The sequence below is a fragment of the Grammomys surdaster genome, unplaced genomic scaffold, assembly GCF_004785775.1.
Source record: "Grammomys surdaster isolate TR1022 unplaced genomic scaffold, NIH_TR_1.0 125463, whole genome shotgun sequence".
NCBI lineage: Eukaryota > Metazoa > Chordata > Mammalia > Rodentia > Muridae > Grammomys > Grammomys surdaster.
This window is the reverse complement of record NW_021620326.1, coordinates 1284177-1308221: the sequence shown is the minus strand read 5'-3', so window position 1 is coordinate 1308221 and position 24045 is coordinate 1284177. Positions and strand designations below refer to the sequence as shown.

At 48.1% G+C, this 24045-nt stretch overlaps 1 protein-coding gene across 2 annotated transcripts; it reads right to left on the bottom strand.

The window, feature by feature from the left end:
• Window positions 1-770: 770 nt before the first annotated feature.
• On the bottom strand, window positions 771-23981 carry CUNH19orf57 (chromosome unknown C19orf57 homolog). 2 transcript variants are annotated; one of them, XM_028786316.1, is made up of 9 exons: window positions 23632-23981; window positions 23148-23195; window positions 12568-12742; window positions 10034-10112; window positions 9103-9207; window positions 5722-6882; window positions 2868-2965; window positions 1552-1644; window positions 771-1205 (listed from the first exon to the last, which is right to left on the bottom strand). In XM_028786316.1, the coding sequence occupies exons 2-9, from the start codon at window positions 23173-23175 to the stop codon at window positions 1079-1081; spliced, it is 1866 nt and encodes a 621-aa protein (XP_028642149.1). In that variant the 5' UTR covers window positions 23176-23195; window positions 23632-23981; the 3' UTR covers window positions 771-1078. The 2 variants fall into 2 exon arrangements, with proteins under 2 accessions (XP_028642149.1, XP_028642150.1); XM_028786317.1 differs by lacking the exon at window positions 9103-9207.
• Between the last annotated feature and the right edge of the window lie 64 nt (window positions 23982-24045).

Genomic DNA, 24045 nt, shown 5'->3' with positions numbered 1-24045 from the left:
CCCTTGGGTGCTATAGGCTGGCACAAAGGGCAGTGACGGGCTTGATTGGGGGTGGAGCTATACTTGCCACATCATTCCACATCTGCCTCCTTCTGTTCTCTGTGTCCTTCGGGGAAACTGACGAAAGTATTTCCTCAGTTCATTAAACTGGCCTGAGGTTTTACCCTCAGCCCACAGTCTTGCTCCTGGCCTGGGGGGGCTGGGAGCCAAAGAAGAAGAAGGGAACAGGAGGAGGACTCCTTAGGAACCCAGAGTCTTGAGTGGCACTGGGACAGTCAGAGCCCAAGAGGAGGGGAGTGGGCTAGGTGGGGTTAGGGACAGCTGTTTCCTCTAGCTAAGACCTAGCCTGTCTCACAGCCTCCTAACACGGGTCTCCCCTATGCAGTAGCCGCAATGGGGAGGCCCTGCATCTGTGCGAGAGGTGAGGCCTAAGCCGACCCAGGTATGTGTTTCTGCAAATAGGATGCCTCCCCCTGGCCTAGCCGAACATTGTCGTGTCCAGAGGCACATGCGGGGTCGGGTGGGTGGTCAGAGCTCATTCCTAGGCAGTGGACAGGGACCTCTTTCTGCACAGGGACCTTGGCTGTCACGACTACAGAGGCTTTGTGTCCTCTAGCCTGTGTGTAGATGTGTTCTGGCAGCCCTGCTCCAGCAGGAGTGGTTCTGGCTAGCTCTACATGTAGCCTCTGAAGGCAGCCGCAGGCCAGTTGAGTTCAGAGTGGTCTATGGGCAGAACATACGGCACAGGAACACCTCCAGCACAACTGAGATCAGAGGCTCAGGACTGCATCATTTATTCCCTGCGTGTCCCAAACATGGAGAGCATGGGAGAAGGCTAGGCAGATGAACAGAGGCCACCTCGTCCCTCTAGAAACAAACTCAAAGACAACTGCAGTCAGCTCAGGAGCCTAGGCACTCAAACCTGGATGAGCATCCAGGGCCGGGCCATGCTCTGTCAGATGGCTTCCTAAAGCTCAGGCACTGTTGCATGGGAGCAATCCTGACCCTGGCCAAGTGGCCACCCTCAGCCTCCTGCATATGGAGCCATGGTAAGCTGACCCCCATAGGCTGCAGCAGCTTACAAGTCCCTCCAGCCCTGATCCCCTCGAGCAAGGCTCCCCAAGCCCTTTGTCAGGTAAGGCAGAGACTTGGTCTTCCTGCGCTTGAAGGCTTCCAGGTCCCGGTGGGTGCTCATAATCAGCCGGCTGTTGAAGAAAGAGAAACAGGGTAGAACTGGCTGTGCCCCACCACTGCATCAGACCCTGTCTCAGCCACACCGCCAGGTGGCTCCCCATGGGTGCCCTGACGGCAGGTGCAGGCACAGCATCCCACCAGGTGGCTCCTCACAGGTGCACAGATGGCGTGCAGGCACAGGCTGCTCTATGAACATGTAGGCTAAAGCTGTCGATCGAGATCCCACTGCATAAATGCTGAGGTGGACCAGAGACAGCCTGGGCTGGGGCTATAGTACTCCGTCCCCCCTTCCCCCCGTAATGCTGCCTCAGTTTCTACTTTGTACCATATCCCTCTGGCAACTTGAGCTGCCCTTACTTGAGACTGGAGAGCTCTACCACGAGGCCTCGCACCGTGTCTGTTGCATCCTGCATCTTACAGGTCTCCTGGGCCCAGGTTCCCACATGAGATCTGTCAGGAAATGGGGAAGAAAGGAGTGGCCTAACTGCTCAGGATGATCAAGCATTCCTTGTGTTGGAAGGGCTTCTCTGTAATGTCCTGCCCATTCCCCACCCGAATCTCCTAGCTCCAACCCCAGCCACCATTACTGCCACACCAGGGCTGCTGCCATGGCCTTCCTTGACCCTCCAATAATGGGCACTACCTGTCCTCACCTTGCCCCTGGCCCTTTCCATTGTCTCTCCTCAAAACACACTGAATTCCTGACCATTCTTCTAGTGCCTCTGAGGACTCTGAAATATTTTTTTTTCCAGTTTGTCTTGATAGTCACATTTTAACTCTGTGGACTGTCCCTTTCTCAACACTTGGTCATTTGATGCTAATTCTCCCTAGAGTCACTAGCACTCAGGACAGTCTGAAGAGGACATGCCACAGCATCCTCTAAAGGGATGTGCAGCCATACACACAGGCAGGACAAGAGAGCCCTGTCAGCTCTGCTTAACAGCTGGCTTTTTCTGAGCTGCTTATACTCAGGAGGCTGGGCACCGAGCAGAGGCTGCCTGGTGGCCCTTAGCTTTCCTCAAGTAACATTCAGCCTCAGGCACCAATCTGGGGGCTCCTGTTTACCAATAGGAAACTGAAATAATATTTCTCAATAACAGTGGGTAACAGCTAACTTGCTTCTGGTACACTGAAGGAAGAAACTGATCCACGGGGAGGGAATGTGTTGACCGCTGGCAGAAGGGATATATGTTACAGAGGGCAGGAGGCCAGCAGAGGGAAAGGAACGAAGGAGGACAGGCTGGTGTCCTAGCCTCCTTCATGCTTGCCTGAAGAAACCGAAACTTGGCAGTAAATCATTGATAAGTCTGCAGAGACACAGTCAGGTTCAAGGAGGGAAGGTTGTGAGGAGAAAGGGTGGGCCAGAGTCCCTGGGGTATCTGTCCAGAGCCAGAGTTGAGGGCAGCCTCAAGACTGTTTCTGACCACAGTTCCCTCTCCTGCTGAGACACCAGTTCATGTGACTCAGGAACACCAAGGCTCCTCCTCTTAGGACACCCTTGTCCAAAGAGCCTAGAACTGGTCAAGGTGTTAGAGGGACTGCCCAGGTCCCAAGGACAGGTCCTTCCTTTGGGTGTGAACCATGGGCCACCTGAGTTCCCAGGAACATATGGTGCATGGTGGTTTGAAAGACAGGGCAAGCTCCCATTCTGGATTGAAGACTGGGACGCTTACCTGGGCTGAGACTTGGCCACCGCCTTTGGGGATCCTCCGATGGTATGTGAACTAGGGACAGGCCAGCCAAGGTCTGGCATAGTCCCTGAAGGAAAACCCTGGAAGGAGTAGGAACAGTGTATGAATCACCCAGCCTGGCAGAGAGAAGCAGCCATAGGCACCCAAGACTTCACTCTAGCTGAACTTTCTACAGAGGAAGTGTGATGCCAGCAAGAGGCTCCAGACACAGCTGCTCTGCTGTCCTTTCTTGTCCTTGCAACAGGCTGCTATGCATTTTGGGATACACTAGTGCATTTTATCCCAATCACTGTGAAAGTTCTCTAAGTATCTTAAAGATCCCAGAACAAAGCTGGGTGCAAGGGTAGATGCCTTTAACCCCAGCACTTGTGAGGCAGAGGAAGGCAGATCTGTGAGTTCAAGGACAGCCTGATTTATACAGAGAGTTCTAGGACAGCCAAGACTATATAATATACTGAGACCTTGAAAAAAACAAAAATATGACCAGGCAAGGCAGTGTACACCTGTAATTCTAGCAACTTGAGGGGCTGGAGCAGGACTGACGCTTGTGAGTTTAGGGCCAGCCTCCTGGTTTGAGACTACCCTGTGTGAGTCCATCATTAAGTCTGAGGTCCTAACTCCTTAGAAGACCCTAGAGCCAGGACACAGAACTGGCACCTGGAAGACCAGGAGAACGTTAGGGGTCTGAGGTCAGTGTGGCCTGCAAAGTGAGACTGTCTCAGGACCCAAGTGGCAGCAGCTGAAAGGAGGCGATGTTACCTGCCTAAGGTATTAATTGTCCTATATGGGAAAGAGTCTGGCATGGGAATTCGTGAGGCTGGTGCTGGAGACCTGGGAGGATCCTTTGAGCCCAGCCAGGGCAACCTTGCATGACCCATCTAGAGTAAAGTGAGATTGGTGCTCACATTCGTCCATCTGATGACACTGCTCAGCTATGGGGTGCTGCCTCTGACAGAAGGGGCCATGACACTGGAAGCCCTGGAAGCCTCAGCCCCTAGGAGAGACCAAAGAATCTGTCTTTCCCCAAGGACTAGGGATAGAGCCTAGGGCCCCAATCATGCCACTCAGCCATGCCAGCTGCTCCAGCTTCAGACCAACATACTGAAGGCGTGAGGAAAAATCACCAAATTCCTGGTAGGATGTTAGGAGCCGCATTCGCCATTACAAGATGGCGCCGGTTTCCCGCTTCCTGGTTCTTCTTGAGAGCCTTGCTTGAATGCGCGCCTGCGCAAGGCGCGAAACCTAGTATGCTAATCTGGCGACATCATAGGAGCCAATGAGTGTGTGGCATGTCTCCTCAAGCTCTATATAAGCCGTGGGTTTTTGGGGCTTGGGGTCCTTCACCTCACTGCCATCTAAAAGAGCTGTACAATAAATTGCTGTCAGAAGAATCCTGAGTGTGGCGTTCCCCTTATCGGCGAGGCTGCGCGCCACAGTAGGAGAGCACTGTACAAGTCAGACCATCACTGCAGAGTGGCCTACAGTCATGTCTTCCTAAAATGGCTGTGTGGCTGGCTGTATGATCAGCAGGGGACCCTGTTCTGATCATAGGTGTCCCTGTGTTGGGAGATACTGCCTCTGCCATCTAGCTGGTCTTCCTAAATTGCCCTCCCATGGGAACATGCTCAGTGGCTAGGTCACCCTGACTTGTTCAGGAATGCCTGGTGTCAAAGCTAACGGCTCCCAGGCTAGTGGTGCCTGTTGAGTATGACATAGGCTGTGCTAGGTTCCTGTGACTCTGATAGGTTTTATTTACAAAGATGGATGAACCCAGGCCTCTCAAGTCACATCGGGCTTTGCCTCAGGTCCAGTGTCCTGCTCAGAAGTATAGTCAAGCAAGTTCCCCAACAAGGATGGAAAGCATGTTCTCCCTCCCATCTTTTTGGTGCCAGGATGGAACCTGTGGTCTTGAAGCATGGTTGCCTATTTCTTGGACTGAACACTAGGCAAAATTCTTTGCTTGCATTAAGGGATTGTGTCTTATGAAAAGCTTCCCTCAAAGTGGCAAAATGGACCAATAAGTCTCAACAGAAGCCAGTTGTGGTGCAGGGTGAAATACTGGCTCTTTGGGAAAATACTCTCGCAGCTTGCTGGAAGCCACCCAGCGGAGGCGGAAGTCTACCCCAGGCTCCTCCTCTCCGGCAGGTGCCTCCCCTCCTTCAGCCCCTGTACTATATGCACTGTGTAGGAGAGAGCTGCCTAGTTTCAGGGTCTGGCAATATAGCCCTTTGTCAGATCAAGTACAGCAACAGAGAGCAGGGCTGCTTTCTCCCAGGGGTGGGACTGACAGGTAACCTTGAAGGCTGACCTATGCTCAGAAGCCCAGAAGGTCACAACTGGGCAGTTATGGATCAACAAGACCTTCAGGAACTACAACACAAAGCACAATTACTCATGTGCCTGCAGGAAAACCAGTCAAGATTCCTAGTAAGTCTCAAGGGTATGAGGACTCTTTCCTCTGTCGGATGTAAGGACACTGGCTTCTTCAGGTGTGTTGATGATAACGGTCTTGCACAGCCCCTTGCAAGCCAAGGGTGGATGCTGGGCATGGATGGCACATATGAAAGCTCTAGTTATACGGTAGGGAGGCCCCAGACTGACGAGCTTCCTGTCTGTCCCTATCCTGTATACTTCCTTAGCAGCCTCACAGGCCAGGCCCTTGCAGATAGCCATCAGCTATGCCTTTGAGGAAAACTAGGCTCCACCTTGCCCAAAGCTGCTGGGATTCCCTACCCTCAGACACCTATGTTGTATAAATAAAGTGTCAGACACATTAGCCCCATCTTGTCACCTTAATGGTGACAGGGATGTCTGTTGAGTACAGGGTAGCTCTTACCTGCTCCATGTTGGTGGCATCCAGGGCATCCTGTATCTGGCTGTCAGGCAGGAAGTCTAGTTCCATTGCTGACGACTCCTGCCATGCAGACTGATCTCTGGGACTGGAAGCTGGCTGCTGCTGCCCTGCCACATGTACAGGAATGCCTGGGCTACTGTGATAGTCCTTAGTGGTCTGGGGAGGGTCACTAGCTGCAGAAGTGTGCTCTAGCTGAGAGGAGGTATGAGGGCACAGACTGAGGCCCTCCATGTCTTGATCGCAAGTTAGGCCACTTAACTCTACCACCTCTTGATTCATGGGCTGTTCTAGTAAAGGTGGCATTCCTATGTCCCCTGGCAACTGTCCCTCAGAGCCAGGGTCCTTGGTCTTGACTGCTGGACCCATTTCCTGGGCTATATGGCTTGAATCTCCAGCTTCCACCATGGGCTCTTGTTTCACAGGAACTGCAGCCTCAGTGAAGCTTGCTAGGGTGTCACCAGGAGACCTCTCTTCCCATCTGGCCTCCTCTCTGCCTGCTGTGGTCTCCTCAGCAAGAGGTATGTAACCCAGCAGAGTCCCACTGCAGCCTCTGTCAGGGATCTCTCCATCCACAGAGCACAGCAGCCCAGCCACCTCTGGAGCACTGTGTTGCAGCACAGAGGGATCTAAGCTTACTTCTGTAATGACACTGTCCATAAGAGAGGCATCTGCTGGGCTGCAGGAGCTGGGTGCTGCAGCTGTGCTGCTGAGACTATGTGTGGGGACAGAGAGGTCTTGAGCCACAGACCAGGTCTTTAGACATGGTATGGTGGGGTCTGAGGCAGGAACTAATGCTGAAGTGTAGAGGATGTCTTCTCCTTCCTGGGGTTCCCCAGAATGCTGGGCCCCGGCTTCCCCTCCTTGGGCACCTCCTTCCTCTGGGGCTGTGCTATCTGTCTCCCTGCCTTCAGCAGCATCATCTGACAGGGGTCTTTCCTGGCTATTACTGTCTTGGACTGTGGCTATCTCAAAACCATTGTTCCCCAAGCTTCCAATATCTAGTGAGATGGTCCTCTCTTTTGAGAGGGTACCATCTGGCTGTGTCTGGTCTTCTGGTCTTCTGGCATCATGGAGAGGGAACCTCAGGGACTCTCTCTGTGACTGGCTTCCTGCTTCGAGGGCACCCAGCTCTGGCCTGGTTTCCTGTGGAAATAGAAGATTCAGCCCTGGCCTTAGATAAGCAAGCACTCTGAAGAACTTTTCTAGTTGGGGGTTTTCTAGTTGAGGACCCTGTCCTCAAGATCAGATAGTTGCACCACCACTATGTATCACAGTGGGCTTGATAAGCTACTCTAGGCAGAACTTTGTGCTAAGGCAGGAGGACGGGACGTACACATGCCCTTCCTTTTATGGGTCCTTCTCTGCCAGCACCAAGCATTCAGGATCTCAGAATATAAAAATCTAGGTGGGAGGCTGTGGGTGACTCCATAACAGAGCACTTGCCTAGCTACAGGAGGCCCTGAGTTCTGTGCCCTCCCCAGAGAGCCAACGAAGGGTTTAAAGGCTCTGCTACCAGTTGGCCCAATGGTACAACTCATCAGCTCCTCCTGTGAGAATCCTCAGATTGTCAGATCTGGTGACATATGCCTTTACTGGCTAATCCATCTCACCAGCCCCTTATCAACTTAAGATATACCAGAGCCAGTGAGATGGCTCAGCAGGTAGAGATGGCACTTTCTGTCATACCTAATGGACTGAGTTTGATCCCTGGAATCCACTTGGTGAAGAAAACAGACTATACAGAGTTGCTTTCTTCCACATCACACTGTGGGAGAGGTACACCCCCCCCCACACACACACACATAGGTAATAAATACATCATTTAAAAAAAAACAGCTGGCATGGGGCTGGAATTGGTGGCACACATATATCCTGACATTTAGAGGCTGAGGAAGAGATGCAGAGTCTGAGGCTGATCTGGAGCACAAACCCCAGTGGTGAAAATGAAGGTTCTCTATTGTGAGGTCTCTCTTTTTTTTTTTTGGTTTTTCGAGACAGGGTTTCTCTGTGTAGCTCTGGCTGTCCTGGAACTCACTCTGTAGACCAGGCTGGCCTCGAACTCTCGAACTCAGAAATCCGCCTGCCTCTGCCTCCCAAGTGCTGGGATTAAAGGCGTGCGCCACCACTGCCCGGCAAGGATTTATTTATTTATTTATTTATTTATTTATTTATTTATTCATTATATGTAAGTACACTGTAGCTGTCTTCTGACACCCATATGGAGGCATCAGATATCATTATGGATGGTTGTGAGCCACCATGTGGTTGCTGGGATTTGAACTCATGACCTCCAGAAGAACAGACAATACTCTTAACCACTGAGCCATCTCACCAGCCCCCGATCTTCCCATTTCTTAGGAGGCTAAGGGCTGGGATTTCAGGCAAGCACCATCATTCAGCTTATGCAGTGTTGGAGATGATGACCCAAGGCTTCCTGCATGCTAAGCAAGTACCTTACTAAATATTCACAGCTCCAATGATCTCCAGACAGAACCCAGGCTCTTATACTAGCCATGCAAGTGCTCAGTCACCAAGCCATCCCCAGCCCAAGCATGCATCCGTGTTCCCTGGAGCACTCCCAGTTAGGAACTACTACTGCAAAGTTCCTACTTCCCTCCAAGGGCATGTGCCATAAGTGACACTGTCAATCCCAAGATTCATGGTGGCAAGGGCAATTCCAAGACTCTTGAGTGCTGGAGAGATAGCCTAGTGTATACTATTCTTGCAGAGTACCTGAGTTTGATTCCCAGCACCCATTCAGGGAGCTCACGACTACCTACAACTGACCTCTGACGGTGCGCTGCCATGTAGGTGTTGGGAATTGAATCTAGATTCTCTGGAAAAGCAGCCAGTGCTTTTAACTGCTGAACCATCTTTCCATCCTCCAAATTCTTTTTAAGCTCCTGACTTGCACAGAAGCCCCCAAGAAGCAGAGGAGGCTCTCAGGGAAAATATATCACCTTTCTGTTTTTTGTTTTGTTTTTGTTTTTTTTTTTTCAAGACAGGGTTTCTCTGTGTAGGCCTGGCTGTCCTGGAACTCATTCTGTAGACCAGGCTGGCCTCAAACTGAGAAATCCGTCTGCCTCTGCCTCCCAAGTGCTGGGATTAAAGGCATGCGCCACCACTGCCCGGTGGTGGCCATACTACCTTTCTGAATCTGAGACAATTTCCATGCAAGCTGCATGTCATGGTATACTCAGTGGTCTCAAATATGAGGCTTAGCAAGCAGTGCATACCAGACAGATCCTGGAGAACTCAAGGAAGACCAAGGTTGACCAGCAATGCATACCAGACAGATGTTGGAGAACTCAAGGAAGATCCAGGTTGACCAGCAGGAGCAGCCAGCCTAGGGAAGGCTCTTACCTGGCTTGTGTTGCAGCTCTCTGGATCCTCTTCCCTTGCCTTGGCTTTTCTAGTCATTGTCTTCCTTGGTTTGGCAAACTGAGGGACAAACCTCCCCACTGAGTTCTGTAAAAGAGACACAAGAACAGAGCAACAATGTGAAAGAACAGGGTCTCAGAAAGAGCAGTCTTAGGGATGGAACTGTCCTGCATGCTACGAACCACTTTCCGACTCAGGTATAGACAGGCCTTTATTTTTGCTTTTTCTTCAGACTAGGTCTATCTATGTAGCTCTGGCTGTCTTGGAGCTCACTACATAGACCAGGCTGCCTTTGCCTCCTGAGTTCTGGACTAAAGGTATATGTCACCATGTCCAGCTCTTCTTTAAGATTTCTCCCCCCTCCCCCTGGATTTCTAGTTTTGAGATGAGATTTCATATAGATTAGGCTGGCCTTGATCTTGATATATAGCTGAAGGTGACTTTGAATTCCTTCAACTTCTGGTCTTCCCATACTCCCCAACTGTTCCCCCTTACCCTCTATCTCCAACTTTACTTACCCTGTTTCTTTGTTTGTTTGTTTGTGACAAAGGTTTCTCTGTGTAGCACTGGCTGGCCTAGAATTAGTAGTTATATAGACCAACTTATCCTCAAACTCAAAGAGATTCCCCTGCCACTATCTGCCGAGTGCTGGGATTAAGGGTATATGCCACCACTGCCTAGCTCCTTACCCTGTTTCTTGAGACAATGTCTTATTCTATGGCCAAGACTAGTCTAGAATTCACTATGTAGTCCAGGCTGGCCTTGAACTCAGAGATTCACCTGCCTCTGTTTCTTAAATTCTTGTAGTCTCACAAATACAGTTGTCTTCTATCCCTTTATGTCCCTCAGCCTTGTAGGCAGTGAGGTGCTACTGGCCATGAACAGGATATAGAATTTAAAACAGGAGGCTCACCTGGGAAGGAGGCAGGGGGACCAGCTCTCTTTGTGATCCTGGGAGGTCAGAGGCAGCTCCTGTGTCCTCCACTGGGCAGCTGGGTGGAAAGAAGCAGAGAAGGATTGAAGTCCTTCCAGATGTCATTTACATACTAAGACAAAGGGAGGTCAGGAGTGCAGCTCCAGCAGTGGAGCCTAGTGTGCAAGGCTTTGAGTGGAGCCTAGTGTGCAAGGCTTTGAGTTCTATTCCCCAACACACACACACACCACACACACCCATACGCACCTTCTCTTTCTCTCTCACTCAAAGGATAAAGGGAGATAAAAACCTAGATGATAAGTGATTCTGAATCTTCGAGGGAGGCCTTTCACATCAATTCCATGTTTTCTCCCACAAGGCTGAGGCTAGAACCAGGAGCCTACCACCTGCCCAGCAAGTGCTTTACCACAGGCTCCAGGCACAGATTTTTATCTGCTTTGAGAGGGTGAGATTTACAAAAACACATGATTGATGTACAAAACATAATATTAACAATAAAAAAGAATCTGAGAAGATAGCTCAATGGGTAAAAGCCCTGTCAGACATGTATACATCTTATATAAACACTGGAAGAGTAGTACAGGCACCCCATGAGGAGATGAGGAGAAAAAGGCAGGAGAACCCCTGAAAGCTTGTGAGCAGCTGGCCTGAACATAACAAAAAAACAACAGACCCTGCCTCAAGCAAGTAAGAAGTAGGACTGATACCCTAGGTTATGTCTCTGACCTCCTTTGACATCCATATAGATGACAGGGTACATGTCAACCCCATCCACACACACCAGAAAAAAAGAAGGGAAGGAAAGGAGGGAAGGTGGGAGGAAAAAGAAAAAAGAAAATCCTAACCAGCCATGGTGGTGTATACTTATAATCCCATACTCAGAAGGCAGAGGCAGGCAGATCTCTGAGTTCAAAGCCTGCCTAGTCTACATAGCAAGTTCCAGGCCAGCCAGGATTATGTTGTAAGACTGTGTCTCAAAGTAAATAAAATATCTTTTAGGTACTGGGGTAGTCCAGGAGAACACTGTCATGAGGGCTGGATTCCATCCCAGTCCTGCAAGTTGTCGTTTGAGTAGCTTCTGGACACTGGCAAGCTTCCCCCCACATTTTAAGTTGTTGGTGTTTTATATTGGTTTTCTTTTCTGTGACATTTTCTGTATTTGTGGTATTTCTTAGTGGAATATATATATATATATATATATATATATATATATATATATATATATAATAGGTAGAATCCTGCCCCCAACTCCTCTGGTCTTTGTAGATTGGTAAGCCACAGCAGGGCCATCCCTACTGGCCTAGAGGTGAGCAGAGGATTCCATTTCTGTGTCTTTTGGGGAGGAAGGTTTAGGTGACATGTGGCTCACACAAGTCTGAGGAATCAACATTTGTGGCTTCACAGTGCCACTGTTAGCAAGATTGCTTTTCTTTGTTTTTCTGTTTTTGTTTTTTTGGTTTTTTTTTTTGTTGTTGTTGTTTTATTTTTTTTTGAAACAGGGTTTCTCTGTGTAGCCCTGGCTGTCCTGGAACTCACTCTGTAGACCAGGCTGGCCTCGAACTCAGAAATTCACCTGCCTCTGCCTTCCAAGTGCTGGGATTAAAGGTGTGCACCACCACCGCCCGGCAGCAAGATTGTTATGACCTGAAATTAGACAGACACACATACAGAGCAGCTGTGGTGGGTGAGCACACTCAGTATTTTTAATTCAGTAAATGTGATCACCTCGGTCACAATGTCGTCCCCAAAGATGTCAGCCACCAGTCATTGTTTCTCCTAGTTCCACCTACCTACCTACCTTCCTTCCTTCCTTCCTTCCTTCCCTTCCCTTCCCTTCCCTTCCCTCTTTTCTCCCTCCCTCCCTCCCTCCCTCCCTCCCTCCCTCCCTCCCTCCCTTCCTTCCTTTTGGAGATAAGGTCTCACTGTGTAACCCAGCTGACCTCAAACTAACAGAAATCCACCTGCTCTGCTTCCCAGGGAATTAAAGCCATATGTCACTATGACTGGCCTGTTTTTCTTATACATGTGTGTACATACATGTGGATGCATGCATGTAGAATCCAAAGGACAACCTAAGGTGTCATACTCAAAACATTCTGAGACAGTCTCTCACTGTCCCAGAGCTCACCGACTAGGCTAGACTGGATGGCCAACAAGGCCCATGGACCCACCTGTCCTAGCTCCCCAGCCCTGGGACTACAGGAGCACACTACCACACTAAGACTTTTCACACAGGTTCTGCAGATAGAACTCAGGTCTTTGTGCTTGTGAAACAAGTTCCTTACCACCTGAGCTATCTTCCCAACTTCTTCTAGTAGTGTGGTTGAGACTGAGACTGAATTGATGTTATCTGTAACCTTTCTCCAGGACAGAGAACCATGAGAAACAAGACCTGAGCCAGGGCCCCAGAAAGAGCTGTAGTGGTGGCTGGTCATCCTGGACCACTTGTCTTTCCCATTTGCTTGTTGTGAATGACTGAAGAGAAGCCTGCTGGAGGGTTCTGAGCCACCTACCTGGAAGCTGTGGGTTGTGGTTCCCCCGCACCTGGCTCTACAGAGGGAGCAGGTTCTGAGCCGTCTTCCGACTCTCCAGAGTGGCGTGAATGGACCATCATGGAGCTCTGGGGCCTTCCATGGGAGTCTCTCAGCCGTAGTTTCTTAGAAGGTTTTGAGGAATGAAGGCTGTCCCCTGGTTTAGAGAGGGAAGTAAGGGGCAGGGATGCAATCAGGCTCATCAACATAGCTGTCAGCTTAGCACAACAGGACCACAGCTAGACTAGGTGAGTGGGTCTGTGATGAGGGCAAGGCCAGTTCTGATGCTCACCTAGTGATGGGAAAATGGGAGGGAGCATCACTCAAGATGCAGGGCCCATTTCCTTATATGACCATACAATTAGATTATTTTTCTTTTCTGTTGAGATGGGTGGGATCTTACCCTGTAGCTATGAACTTCCCATCCTGCTACCTCAGCTTCCAAAGTACAGGAATGAACAGGTGACCTGCATTTTGGAAGCTGATTCAAGGACTTTGTGTGAACATACAGTATAATTTTTTAGGGCGTCACTCAGCTTATCGTTTGAGATAGGGATTCTCACTGGGCCCTGAAATTCATCAAGAAGGCTAGACTGGCTGAGAGCCAGCAAGCCCCAGAAAATGTTCTGTCCCTGCCTCCTCAGTGTTGGGATTACAAGTGTGTCACCTCACATGTACTTCACCAACAGAACCAGTACCCTGGCTTGATCTATAATTTGGCTATGACTGAGATAGAATAGTTTATGTTTTTTAAATTTTATTTTATGTGAATGGGTATTTCATCTACATATATGTCTGTATCCATGTGTGGGACCTGCAGGGGCCAGAAGAGAGCATCAGATCCTCTGACACTGGAATTACAGACACTTGTGAACCCTATTTAGGAGATGGAATTGAACCCAGGTCCTCTGGAAGAGCAGAGCATCCTCCAGCTCCTGAGATTGAATCTTGAAGCAGTTTGGCTCCAAGCCACATGGGACAAGTGGACCAAGCCATCTCTCCCCTGGGAGAAGTGTGACAGGTCTCAGATCAAATAGTGGAGCCATGTATGAGGTCCCCATGAGCCTCCACTTCCTACCATGGCTTTCCTTTTCACCTGACAGTGGGTCTGTTGTTTCTGAGGCATTAGTCATCTCCTGTCTCCCTACAGCTGAGCTACATGTGAACAGAGTTTGTTCTTTTCTTGCTTCCTCTGCTTTGCCTAGAAGAATGTACAGAACAGCACTGATGCTCAGTACTCCAAAGTGATAACTAAACACACACAGGAGCCAGGTATGGTGGTATATGCCTTTAGTTCCAGCACTTGGGAGACTGAGGTAGAAAGATTTCAAGTTTGAGGCTATCCAGGATTACATGAGACCCTGTTTCAAAAAACTAAGCTTCTAGAACATATCCTCATCAGGTATAGACAAGGAAACCTGGAGTTCACAAGCTCCCCTGGACAACTGCAGAATATCTCTTGGAAAAAGTAGGGCCACAGGTACAGGAGGCCTCTTGGTCCTTTATGTCTTGTCATGCTCTTCTATGTCACTCAGGGCAACAGGGGTTGTCCTTTACTGTCCTTGGCAGCCTAAAACTTATGAAATATTTTCTTCCTTCCCCCTTTAAGGAGTGATCTCCTTGCCTCACCCTTTCAAAGTAGCTATGATTACAGGCATATGCCACCACACCCTGTATTATGCATGCTATGTGTAGACATAAATAAAATTTTCCCTGCCAGTACTGGAGAATGTATAGTACATCACACAGACTATGTATGTGTATATGTATACACATACATACACACACACACACACACACACACACACGTCTCCTGCCACCAGCTCAGAATTGGAGGTTGAATGCAGGGCGTCACATAAGCTAAGTAGGCAAATGGTCTGCCAAGGAACTACTTCTTTTTTAAATTTTTTAAAATCGCTGCCTGGCTAGCTCAGTCAGTAGAGAATGAGACTCTTAAATTTTTTTTAAATGATTTTTTAAAGATTTATTTATTTTACGTATGCGAGTATACTGTCACTGTCTTCAGACACACCAGAAGAGGGCATCAGATCCCATTACAGATGGTTGTGAGCCACCATATAGTTGCTGGGAATCAAACTCAGGACCTCTGGAAGAACAGTCAGTGCTCTTAACCACGGAGCCATCTCTTTTTAAATTTCTGAGGTAGAATCTTGCACAGTTGCCTAGGCTGACCTTGCACTCACTCTGTAGCCTAGGCAAGATCTAGCTGTCAGTTTTTTTCTTTAGACTTCTGACTTAGAGAATGCAGCCCTGTGCCACCAGCCCTGGCCTGAATATCCATTTTCTGAAGGAAGGATACTTACTTACACAGAAACCATCAACCATCCCCAGCTCTCAGACCTGCCCCATTCTAAACCTGTGTTCAAAGAACCCAGCACGTGTACACCCTGTGAAGTCACATATGCACACTCCTAAGATCTGGTGTTTTATGAGGAGACTTAGAGGCAAAGTGCTTCCATGATGCCATCCTTCCTCATTTCCTCAGACAAGGTCTGGTTCTGTAATCCAGGCTGGCCCTGAGCTGGTGCTCTTCTTACTTCAGTTTTCCCAGTGCAGGGATGATGAGGGCACCACACTTAACCTGTAGTGCCATTTTCCAGGCAAGAAAGCTGTGGCAATCAACCAAGAACAAGATTTGGTTCTGCTCCAGTACTTACAAATTCAAGAGTCTTTTGTCCATTCATAAAGTACCTACTGTATATTGGGCTTCTTCTAGGCAAGAAGAACAAAACAGAAGAACAACCCACAATATGAATGTAAGAACCAGGAATTGTGGCATCCACCTGTGACCCAGCTCTGGAGGGCTGGAGAAAGGCAAATCCCTGGAGCATGTTGACCCAACTGGTGAACTCCGGGCCAGTGAGAGACCCTGACTCAGAAAATAAAGTGGAGAGTGACTGAAGCCAACACCTGACATTAACCTCTGGCCTCTGTATACATAGGCACCCACAAATGCACATATACTGTACCTACATGCACAGACATGGACACAGAGCCGTACAACACTAAAGACTCTGGCTACGTCAGAAAGTGTTGTGTTGCTAAGCTATGTCTCGGCCCTCCAGTGTTTTCTTTTCTGTTCCTCTGTTGCTGTGCACTTGCTGAGCAGTCTCCATGACACACATTGACCTAAACCCTGCGGGTGCCCAGTACTACTGGTGTTTCCCATCTTCTGCTCACACTCTCGCCGGGCCCTCCTCCCATAGGTGCCAGCTCTAAACAGCACTGTGGCCCAGGACATTCTCGAGGATGTTTATGCTTCCACCTCTTACTCTGCCACAAAAAGCAAAAATAAATAGCTTTGCTTGGTTGGTTGCCTGAGATTGATCCCAAACACCGGCTTGCTTGGCTGATTCAATGGAGATTTGTACCAAAATAAAAGGTAAAGCATCAACACCCATGAACGGTACTTTCTATGATCAGTCTCCCACAGGACTGATTCAAATGAAATAAGAGAGAACCTCATGTTCCACACCAAAAACAAAGGCCTTTTTTCACCTGCCAGAACCTTCTTCCTACATATGCACCCCATATGGGGAGACACAGAAAGAGGTTCCTAGGGCTGTGCAGTCCAAGGCCAGAGAGGTGACCTGCCATGGTCCTCATCACATGGTCCCAGCTATCCTCAGTTTCCTCCTTGAAAGTCAGAGAAATCCCTGTGCCTCTAAGTGGCCTGGGCACTCTGCACAAAACAAGTATGAGCTGTTGATCACTTTTGTCTCACAGAGGGAAAAGGAAGTATAATTCTTACTTCCTCCTTCATGGTCAGGGTGGTGACATACCTCTAATACCAGCAGAGGCAGGAGAGGCTAGCACAGTCTGCAGATTGAGCACCAGCAAGCTTGTCTCATGAATGAATGAATGAATGAATGAATGAATGAATGAATGAATAGTTCAGCCACCCCCAAGGAAGGACAATGTTTTTAAGTTTCAAGCTCCTTACCTTAGTAACAGGGAAGCTACAGTACCTCATGTAACACTGGGTGTTTCAAAGCTACCTGCGGTCAACAGGCCTGCAATTGTAGCTCAAATCCTCATCTAGACTGGACTACATAAAAAAAATGATAATAAAAAATACCAGACCAACCAACCTACACAAAGCATAGGGTGAGGGTCTAGAGCTCCTCTGCTCTTTTCAAAGAGGGGCCTGGGTTGGGTTCCCAGCACCCATGTCAGCCGCCTGTAATTCCAACTCCAGGGGATTCATTCTCTTTTGGTGTGTGCATGCTTTAAGTTTTTCGTTTGTACCTAAGAAGTTTTATTTTCTTTCTTCTGGGGGAGTGGGCAACAATGACAGGCACTTATGTAGCTAAGCTGGCCAGAAACTCACTAGGTAGCTGAAGATGATCTTGAATTTCTGATCCTTCTGCCTCGAGGTCCCCAGCACTGAGATTACAGCTGTCTACTGCCCCTCCTTGTTTATGTGGTACTAGAGCTAGAATACAGAGCTTCATGTGTTACACAAGCATTCTACCAACTGAGCTGAGTTTAATATTTTTTTCTTTGTTTTTTTTTCGAGACAGGGTTTCTCTGTGTACTTCTGGCTATCTTGGAACTCACTCTGTAGACCAGGCTGGCCTCGAACTCAGAAATCCACCTGCCTCTGCCTCCCAAGTGCTGGGATTAAAGGCGTGGGCCACCACCGCCCGGCTTTATTATTTTCAAATGAATTTTTTATTATTATTTGATACCAGAGGCTTTCTTACATATACCAGATAAATGTTCCACCATTCAGCTACACTCCTGAGTTCTCAAGGGAAGAAATTTTACATTGTTTGTCAACAAGCAGAGCCCATTACTGGAAACTTGAAAACAGAACTGAAGCTGGGTGGTGGTGGTGGTGGTGGTGGTGGTGGTGGTATCCTCCTGCAGTACTCAGGAAGCAGAGGCAGGTGGATCTCTGTGAGTTCTAAGCCAGCCTGGTCTACAGAGCAAGTTCCAGGACAACCAGGGCTACACAGTGAAACTCTGTATCAAAAACCAAAAAACAACCAGCCAACTAACAACAACAAACAAGAATTGGTAAGTCAGCATGTGTGGTGTGAGGTGACTGTCAGTAAAGTGGCTATCATACAAATGTAAGGACTTAAGTTTGGATCCCCAGTACCTATGTAAAAGCCAAGCTAATCACATGTCTGTCTATAACCCCAGTTTTCAGAGGTGGGATGGAGATGAAAACCGCCATACTGAATTGAGAAAATTCAGGTTCAGTGAGAGACCTTGTCTCAAAAGTAAAGTGGAAAGCTATCAGAAAGACACCTGATGCTGCCACCTGGCCTCAACATGCACATCCACCAAGACAACCACTTATAAAACACACACACACACACACAGAGAGAGAGAGAGAGAGAGAGAGAGAGAGAGAGAGAGAGAGAGAGAGAGAGAATACCCCCCTCCCAATTTGAGTGTGTAGAGTTTTCTGTAGCTGTAGGGTCCTCATTTATAGGTTTAACCAACCACAGATAGAGAAAAACTGCACCTATATTAACCATGTAGAGACATTTCCTGGCCACTTCCCCCAGTAATACAGTGATTTAAATATCATTTATATCCTGCTCAGTACTCTTACTCATCCAGCGACTGAGTCTACTGGTAGATGCCATGCAGACTCAGTGTTCTATAGAAGGCACTTGGACATCGTGGAATCTGTTAAAAGTAGGAGTCCTGAGTGAGACCAGCTGCACCCAGCAGAGGATTAAAGTAGTATAATGAGGCTGGTTTCCTGTCCTTAATAGTTTGACCACTGCCCTTATATTCTGTTATATATTAACACTAGGGGAAGCTAGAGAAGAAAAGATTGGATTTCTCAAACTATTTCTGAGACTTATTAATAACCCCCAAATTATTTCAAAATGAAGTTTGTTTTTTTTTTCACCTATGTGATCTAGGCTAGTCTCAGATTGCGTCAAGACTCCCAAGTGCTGCCAGCGTAACTGACATATCAGTTTTTAAGTCTAAAAGGACAAGGTGCTTGAGGGTTCTGCAGATGACCACACCCCCAGCACCTTACTCATCCTAGCACTGCTGACAAGGGAGTGTGCTGGACTGGACAGTCAGGAGTAGTGGTGAACAGCTATTCCCGTGGGAACACTGGGTTGGGATGCTGTGTTGTAAGGACTGTCCTGGGAACTGTGAATTTAGAGCAGTGGCCCTGGCTGCTACTTACTAGATGCCAGCAGTATCTTCCCTCATATCCTTCTCCTAATATGAAAATAAAAATGTCTACAACCATCACTGACTATCCCCAAAGGAGCTAGCTAGATTTCCCTCCCAGCCAAACAAGAACCAAGATTCCAAAGGTGGCATGCTTGACTAGCATGTCCCAGGCCTGGGTTTATCCCACACCCCCACCCCAAGCACTTAAAAAAGAAAAAATGTAATTTTTAAATAAAAATTTTTAAATAAATATAGTAATTTTATTTTATGCTGGGTGGTAGTGACACACGCCTTTAATCCCAGCATTCAGGAGGTAGAAGCAAGCTGATCTCTGTGAGTTTGAGGCCAGTCTGGTTTACAGAGCAAATTCCAGGACAGCTAGGGCTACACAGAGAAACCCTGTCTCAAAAATACATTTATTTTTATATCACAGAGGCACGTGTGGGAGTCTGTCCTTTTACTATGTGGGTCCTAGGATCAAACACAGGGAGACTGGCTTAGAGGCAAACACTTTGACCCACTGAGTTATCATAATTAAAGTTTTAAAAAAATGTGTGTATGGTGCAATGTGTGGCCTTCCTCAGGTGTTGTGCTGGTTTGAATGAGAATGAGCCACTGGCTCATATATTTGAATGCTTAGTCCCTAGTTGACAACTGTTTTGAAAAGGATTAGGAAGTGTGTCCTTTTTGGAGGTTTCAAAAGCCTGTTTCAGGCCAGTCTCCATCTCTTTCTCTTCTCCCCTCCTCCCTGCCACCCTCCCTGGGCCTGCTGCCTGTAGATAAGATGTAAGCTCTCAGCTACTGCTCAATGCCACGATGCCTTACTGTTGCTGTGCTACCACCAAGATGGCCATGGACTCACTCTTTGGAACTGTGAGCTGGCCCCCAGTTACACGCTTCCTAAGTTGCTTTGGTCATGGCGACCCCTCACAGCAATGGAATAGAGGCTAAGACAGTTCCTTCACTCTCCTAGAGCTTGCCAAATAAGCTAGGCTGGCTGACTGTCAAGTTCCAAGGATCTGCCTGTCTCTGCTCCTCCATCAGTGCTGAGATTACAAGCATGTGTCACCACATCTAGCTTTTACATGAGGTGTGGGAACTGAACTCAAGTCTTCATGGTCACAAGGTTACTTTATCAACTGAACAATCCCTCATTCCCTAAAAATGAGTTCTATTTTATTGTTTGGCTTAAAATGTTAATGTTTTATATTATGTCATAAATGTCATGACACTTAATTATGGTGAATCCATTAACTAATTTTTTTAATGTGTAACCGATTATTAACTAAAATAGAAGACATGAGAAAGGGTACAACCTCTCAAAATCCCCATGTCCTAGGCCACTCAGTCATCAAGGTCCACTGGACCTTTGCTAAACCAGGTGGTGTGAGAAATGGTGGCCTCTCATGGGAGTGGGGAAAGGAGACAGAGCCTGGGCTTCCTAAATTCACTCAGAATCCAGAGAGAGGAACATAGGAGGTATGCAAGTTCAGATACGGGGGTGGGGTGGGGTGGGAGGGGCCAGCAATGGGAAAACCACAGTACGACCAAGAAATGGCAGACTCTAAGTTTTTAGTTTTAAGGGGAAAAAATGCATCTTTCTCCAATAACCACATATACTGTCACCAAACAAAATCTTGGGCACACAAAGTTTACCCATGTACATACACACATGATAAAATAGCTTAGGACATCAGGAACTGGGTGCATCCCCTTCCTCATGATAGGACACACAGATGATGGAGTGAGGTAGTAGCTGCTTGGCAGCACTCTAGGCAGAGGGGATACAGACAGTAGTGGATTTTATTATTATTTAGGTAGAGCAAGGTCAACAGGTCATGAGATAGCTACCCTTGGAGACACTATCAGTCACAGTTCACATGGGCAGGGAGCTACAGTGACACCCATGAACACACCAGAGTCAGTCAGAAGATAGACCAAGGGGTGCCTTTATCTGGCTTTTATGCTAGGGGTAAATCACAGTGGTAGAATACTTGCCTCAGAGCATGGGGACCTGGCTTTATCCCCAGCACTGCAGAACATAAAATAAACCAAGGTAGGTGCATTTGCTATCACTCATTTACTTAACCGGGAACTGAGGTACAGACTGTTATCCACAATTACAGTGAACAGAGACCAACCAACATTTTGGATCTAGATCAGAGTCACATACCAAAATGATCTGGCATTAGCTCTCTGCAGGAATCATCTCTGAGGTGGTTACATTTCTGCCCTGAAACCTAAAGTGGGAAAAACCTTTTGGTCCCCTAGCCTTGGGACCAGAGGCTAGGAGAAATACTAGAAAGTTCTTTTTTTTTTTTTCTATAACCTTTCTCCATAATTCCTATTACTTTTACTAGCCTGTACTAAAGTTTCACTATCTCTGAAGGTGCTCAAAGCTGTCCTATTAGTGCTGTGGTGAGAAGCAGCAATTCAGAAGTGCTATGGAGAGCTAGGTGTGCTGGTGGTATTGTGGTCTCAGCTACTTAGACAGTTAAGGTAGGAGAGTCACCTGAGCCCAGGAGAAACTCAGGGCCAGTCTGAGCAAGATAATGTGTGGGAGGGAGTACATATGTGCAAGCCAGAGTACAATGCCCCATGTCCTTCTTCAGGAGCCTTCCACCTTGTGGAGTGTGTGTGTGTTTTCACCTGCATGTGTATGCCAGTGCTCTTGCCTGAGCCTAAGTTGAACATGTGGAGTAAGAGGTCAATATTAGGCATCTTTATCTGTATCTTCTAAAACATTTTTATTTGTATGGGTGTTTTGCCTGCATGTATGTGTGTGCATCATATATTCACCCATTAGAGGCCAGAAGAGAGTGTGGAGCTGGAATTACAAAATGGTTGTGAGCTTCCATGTGGGTTCTGGGAAGTGAACTTGGATCCTCTGGAAAAGCAACTATTAATCTTTACCCCTGTGCCGGGCAGTGGTGGCACACGCCTTTAATCCCAGTACTTGGGAGGCAGAGGCAGGCAGATTTCTGAGTTCGAGGCCAGCCTGGTCTACAGAGTGAGTTCCAGGACAGCCAGGGCTACACAGAGAAACCCTGTCTCAAAAAAAACAAAAAAACAACAAAACTTAACCCCTGAACCATCTCTTCAGCCCTACATCTTGTTCTCTGAGATAAGATCTCTCACTGAGCCTGGAGGTCCCTGTTGTGTTGAGACTAGCTGTCTCCACTCCCCATCTCCATGCTGGGGTGCTGGGCGCTGACACGCTTCACCACAGCCCGCTTTCCTGTGAGTACTGGGAGTCCAAACTCAAGCTCTTTTCACACAGCACGCACTGAACTCACCCAGCCATTTCCCCCAGCCCCTCCTTGTTTTATGAGGGTCTCTCACTGACCTGAATCTTGTCACGTAGGCTAGACTTGTTTACCAGCAAGTCGTTGGGGTTACAAACAAGGGCTAACCATGTCTGGCATTTTAAACATGGTTCTGGCATTTGGGCTCGGGTCCTCATACATATTTGGAAAACACTTTAGTGTCACCTCTGCAGCCCCATACTGAGATCCTATTTACAAAACATCAAAACACCTGGGCTTGATGCCACAGGCCTATCATCCCAGCACTTGGAAAGCTGAGGCAGGAGGATCACAAACTCAAAGCCAACCTGGGGTACATGATGTCTTAGTTAGGATTTCTATTGTTGGGATAAAAACCCATAAAACTGTGAACAAAAAAGCAAGTCAAGGAAGAAAGGGGTTATTCCACTTTTACATCATAGTCCATCATCAGAGAAAGTCAGGGCAGAACTCCAGGAACGCTCATAGTACTGGCTAGGGAAGAACGCTGCTTACTGGGTTTTGCCCCACAGCTGACTGCTTTCTAATAGAATTTAGGACTGCTTGCCTCCAGACAGCATGCCCACAATGAGCTGGACCCACCCACATCAGTCATTAATCAAGAGAATGCACTACAGACTTGCCTACAGGCAAATCTTTCGGATGCATTTTCCCAATTAAGAGTTCCTTTTCCCAAATGGCTCTAGCTTCTGTCAACTGACATAAAACTAGTCAGCATACATGGCAAGAATTGCTTCCCCAACATAAAAAAAAACAAAAAAATAAGGTCAACTTGGGTCAGAGGTGTAGTTTCATGGTAGAGTATTTTATCATGCAGGAAGCCCTGTGTTCCATGCTCAGTACCTCAAATAATTAAGTAAATATTAAAAAAGCCAATTTGATGCCAGGTGGTGGTGGTGAATCACACCTTTAATCCCAGCACTCTGGAGGCAGAGGCAGGCGTAGCTTTATGAGTTTGGGGCCTGATCTACAGAGCTAGTTCTAGGACAGCCAGGGCTATACAGAAACCCTGCCTGAACATGAATGAATAATAAATAAATAAATAAATAAATAAATAGCCAATTTGAATAAACCAAATACCTGAGTCCCGCTGCTTCTTCTTATTCATTTTATCTTTCCCTGAGAAGTCTGAAAACAACAAACAAACTCTCCAGCTGTTGCCAGCACTGTATGTCCCCATGTGTACCCGATAGTTTCCCTCCTCCACTGGGCCCATCTGGCAGCCTGATGAGGGGAGTCAGCTGGTCTCCAGCAGGACACTGGGTGGGAAGCCAGGTCATAGCCGTCTTGGACCATGGCCAGGTAGACGTTCACACCCTTCCCTGTGTGAAGCACCGATCTTGCCCTCGTGATCCCTGCTCTAGTCTCTGGGTTGGTGACAACTGTTTCTCCCCCACCCCCGCATAAAGCTTAATTATCTGGGACATGGGGTACTTGGGAGCTTTTGAGAGGTCTCTGGAGACCCACCAAAGTCACGGAAGGCTTTAGGAGGGCTACCTCGGGTCAGGAGTGGCTTCCGGCCAATGTCTTCAGACTGTGGGACCCAAGGCAAGCCAGGACCAACCTGGGCTACAGCAGTAATGAAAGTTGCTCTGTCTTTAGTCGGGACGAGGTCAACTTGGATCTGATGGGGAATAAGTCGCCTAAGTCACTGGCGTGACGTTTTGAGAAAATGCCCACATAGGCAGTCACGGGGACCACGTGGCTAACTGGCGGTGGGAGACAAGAAGGCCTGAGGCCTGACACTGTGGACTCGACTTCTGGAGAGCTGCGCCACAGAGGGACAACAAGAACACTCACACTCACACCCGAACTCACTCCACCACAAAGGCTGTCAGAATGAGGTGCGGCTGTGAGGAGCCACGGCCCTCAGGACGTCACGCTGCCGCGCCCTCACACCTGCAGCCCGCTTTCCTACGCACGCGCAGTACCGACTCCGCGCCTTACGCATGCTCCACCTTCCCTCCGCGCCACTTCA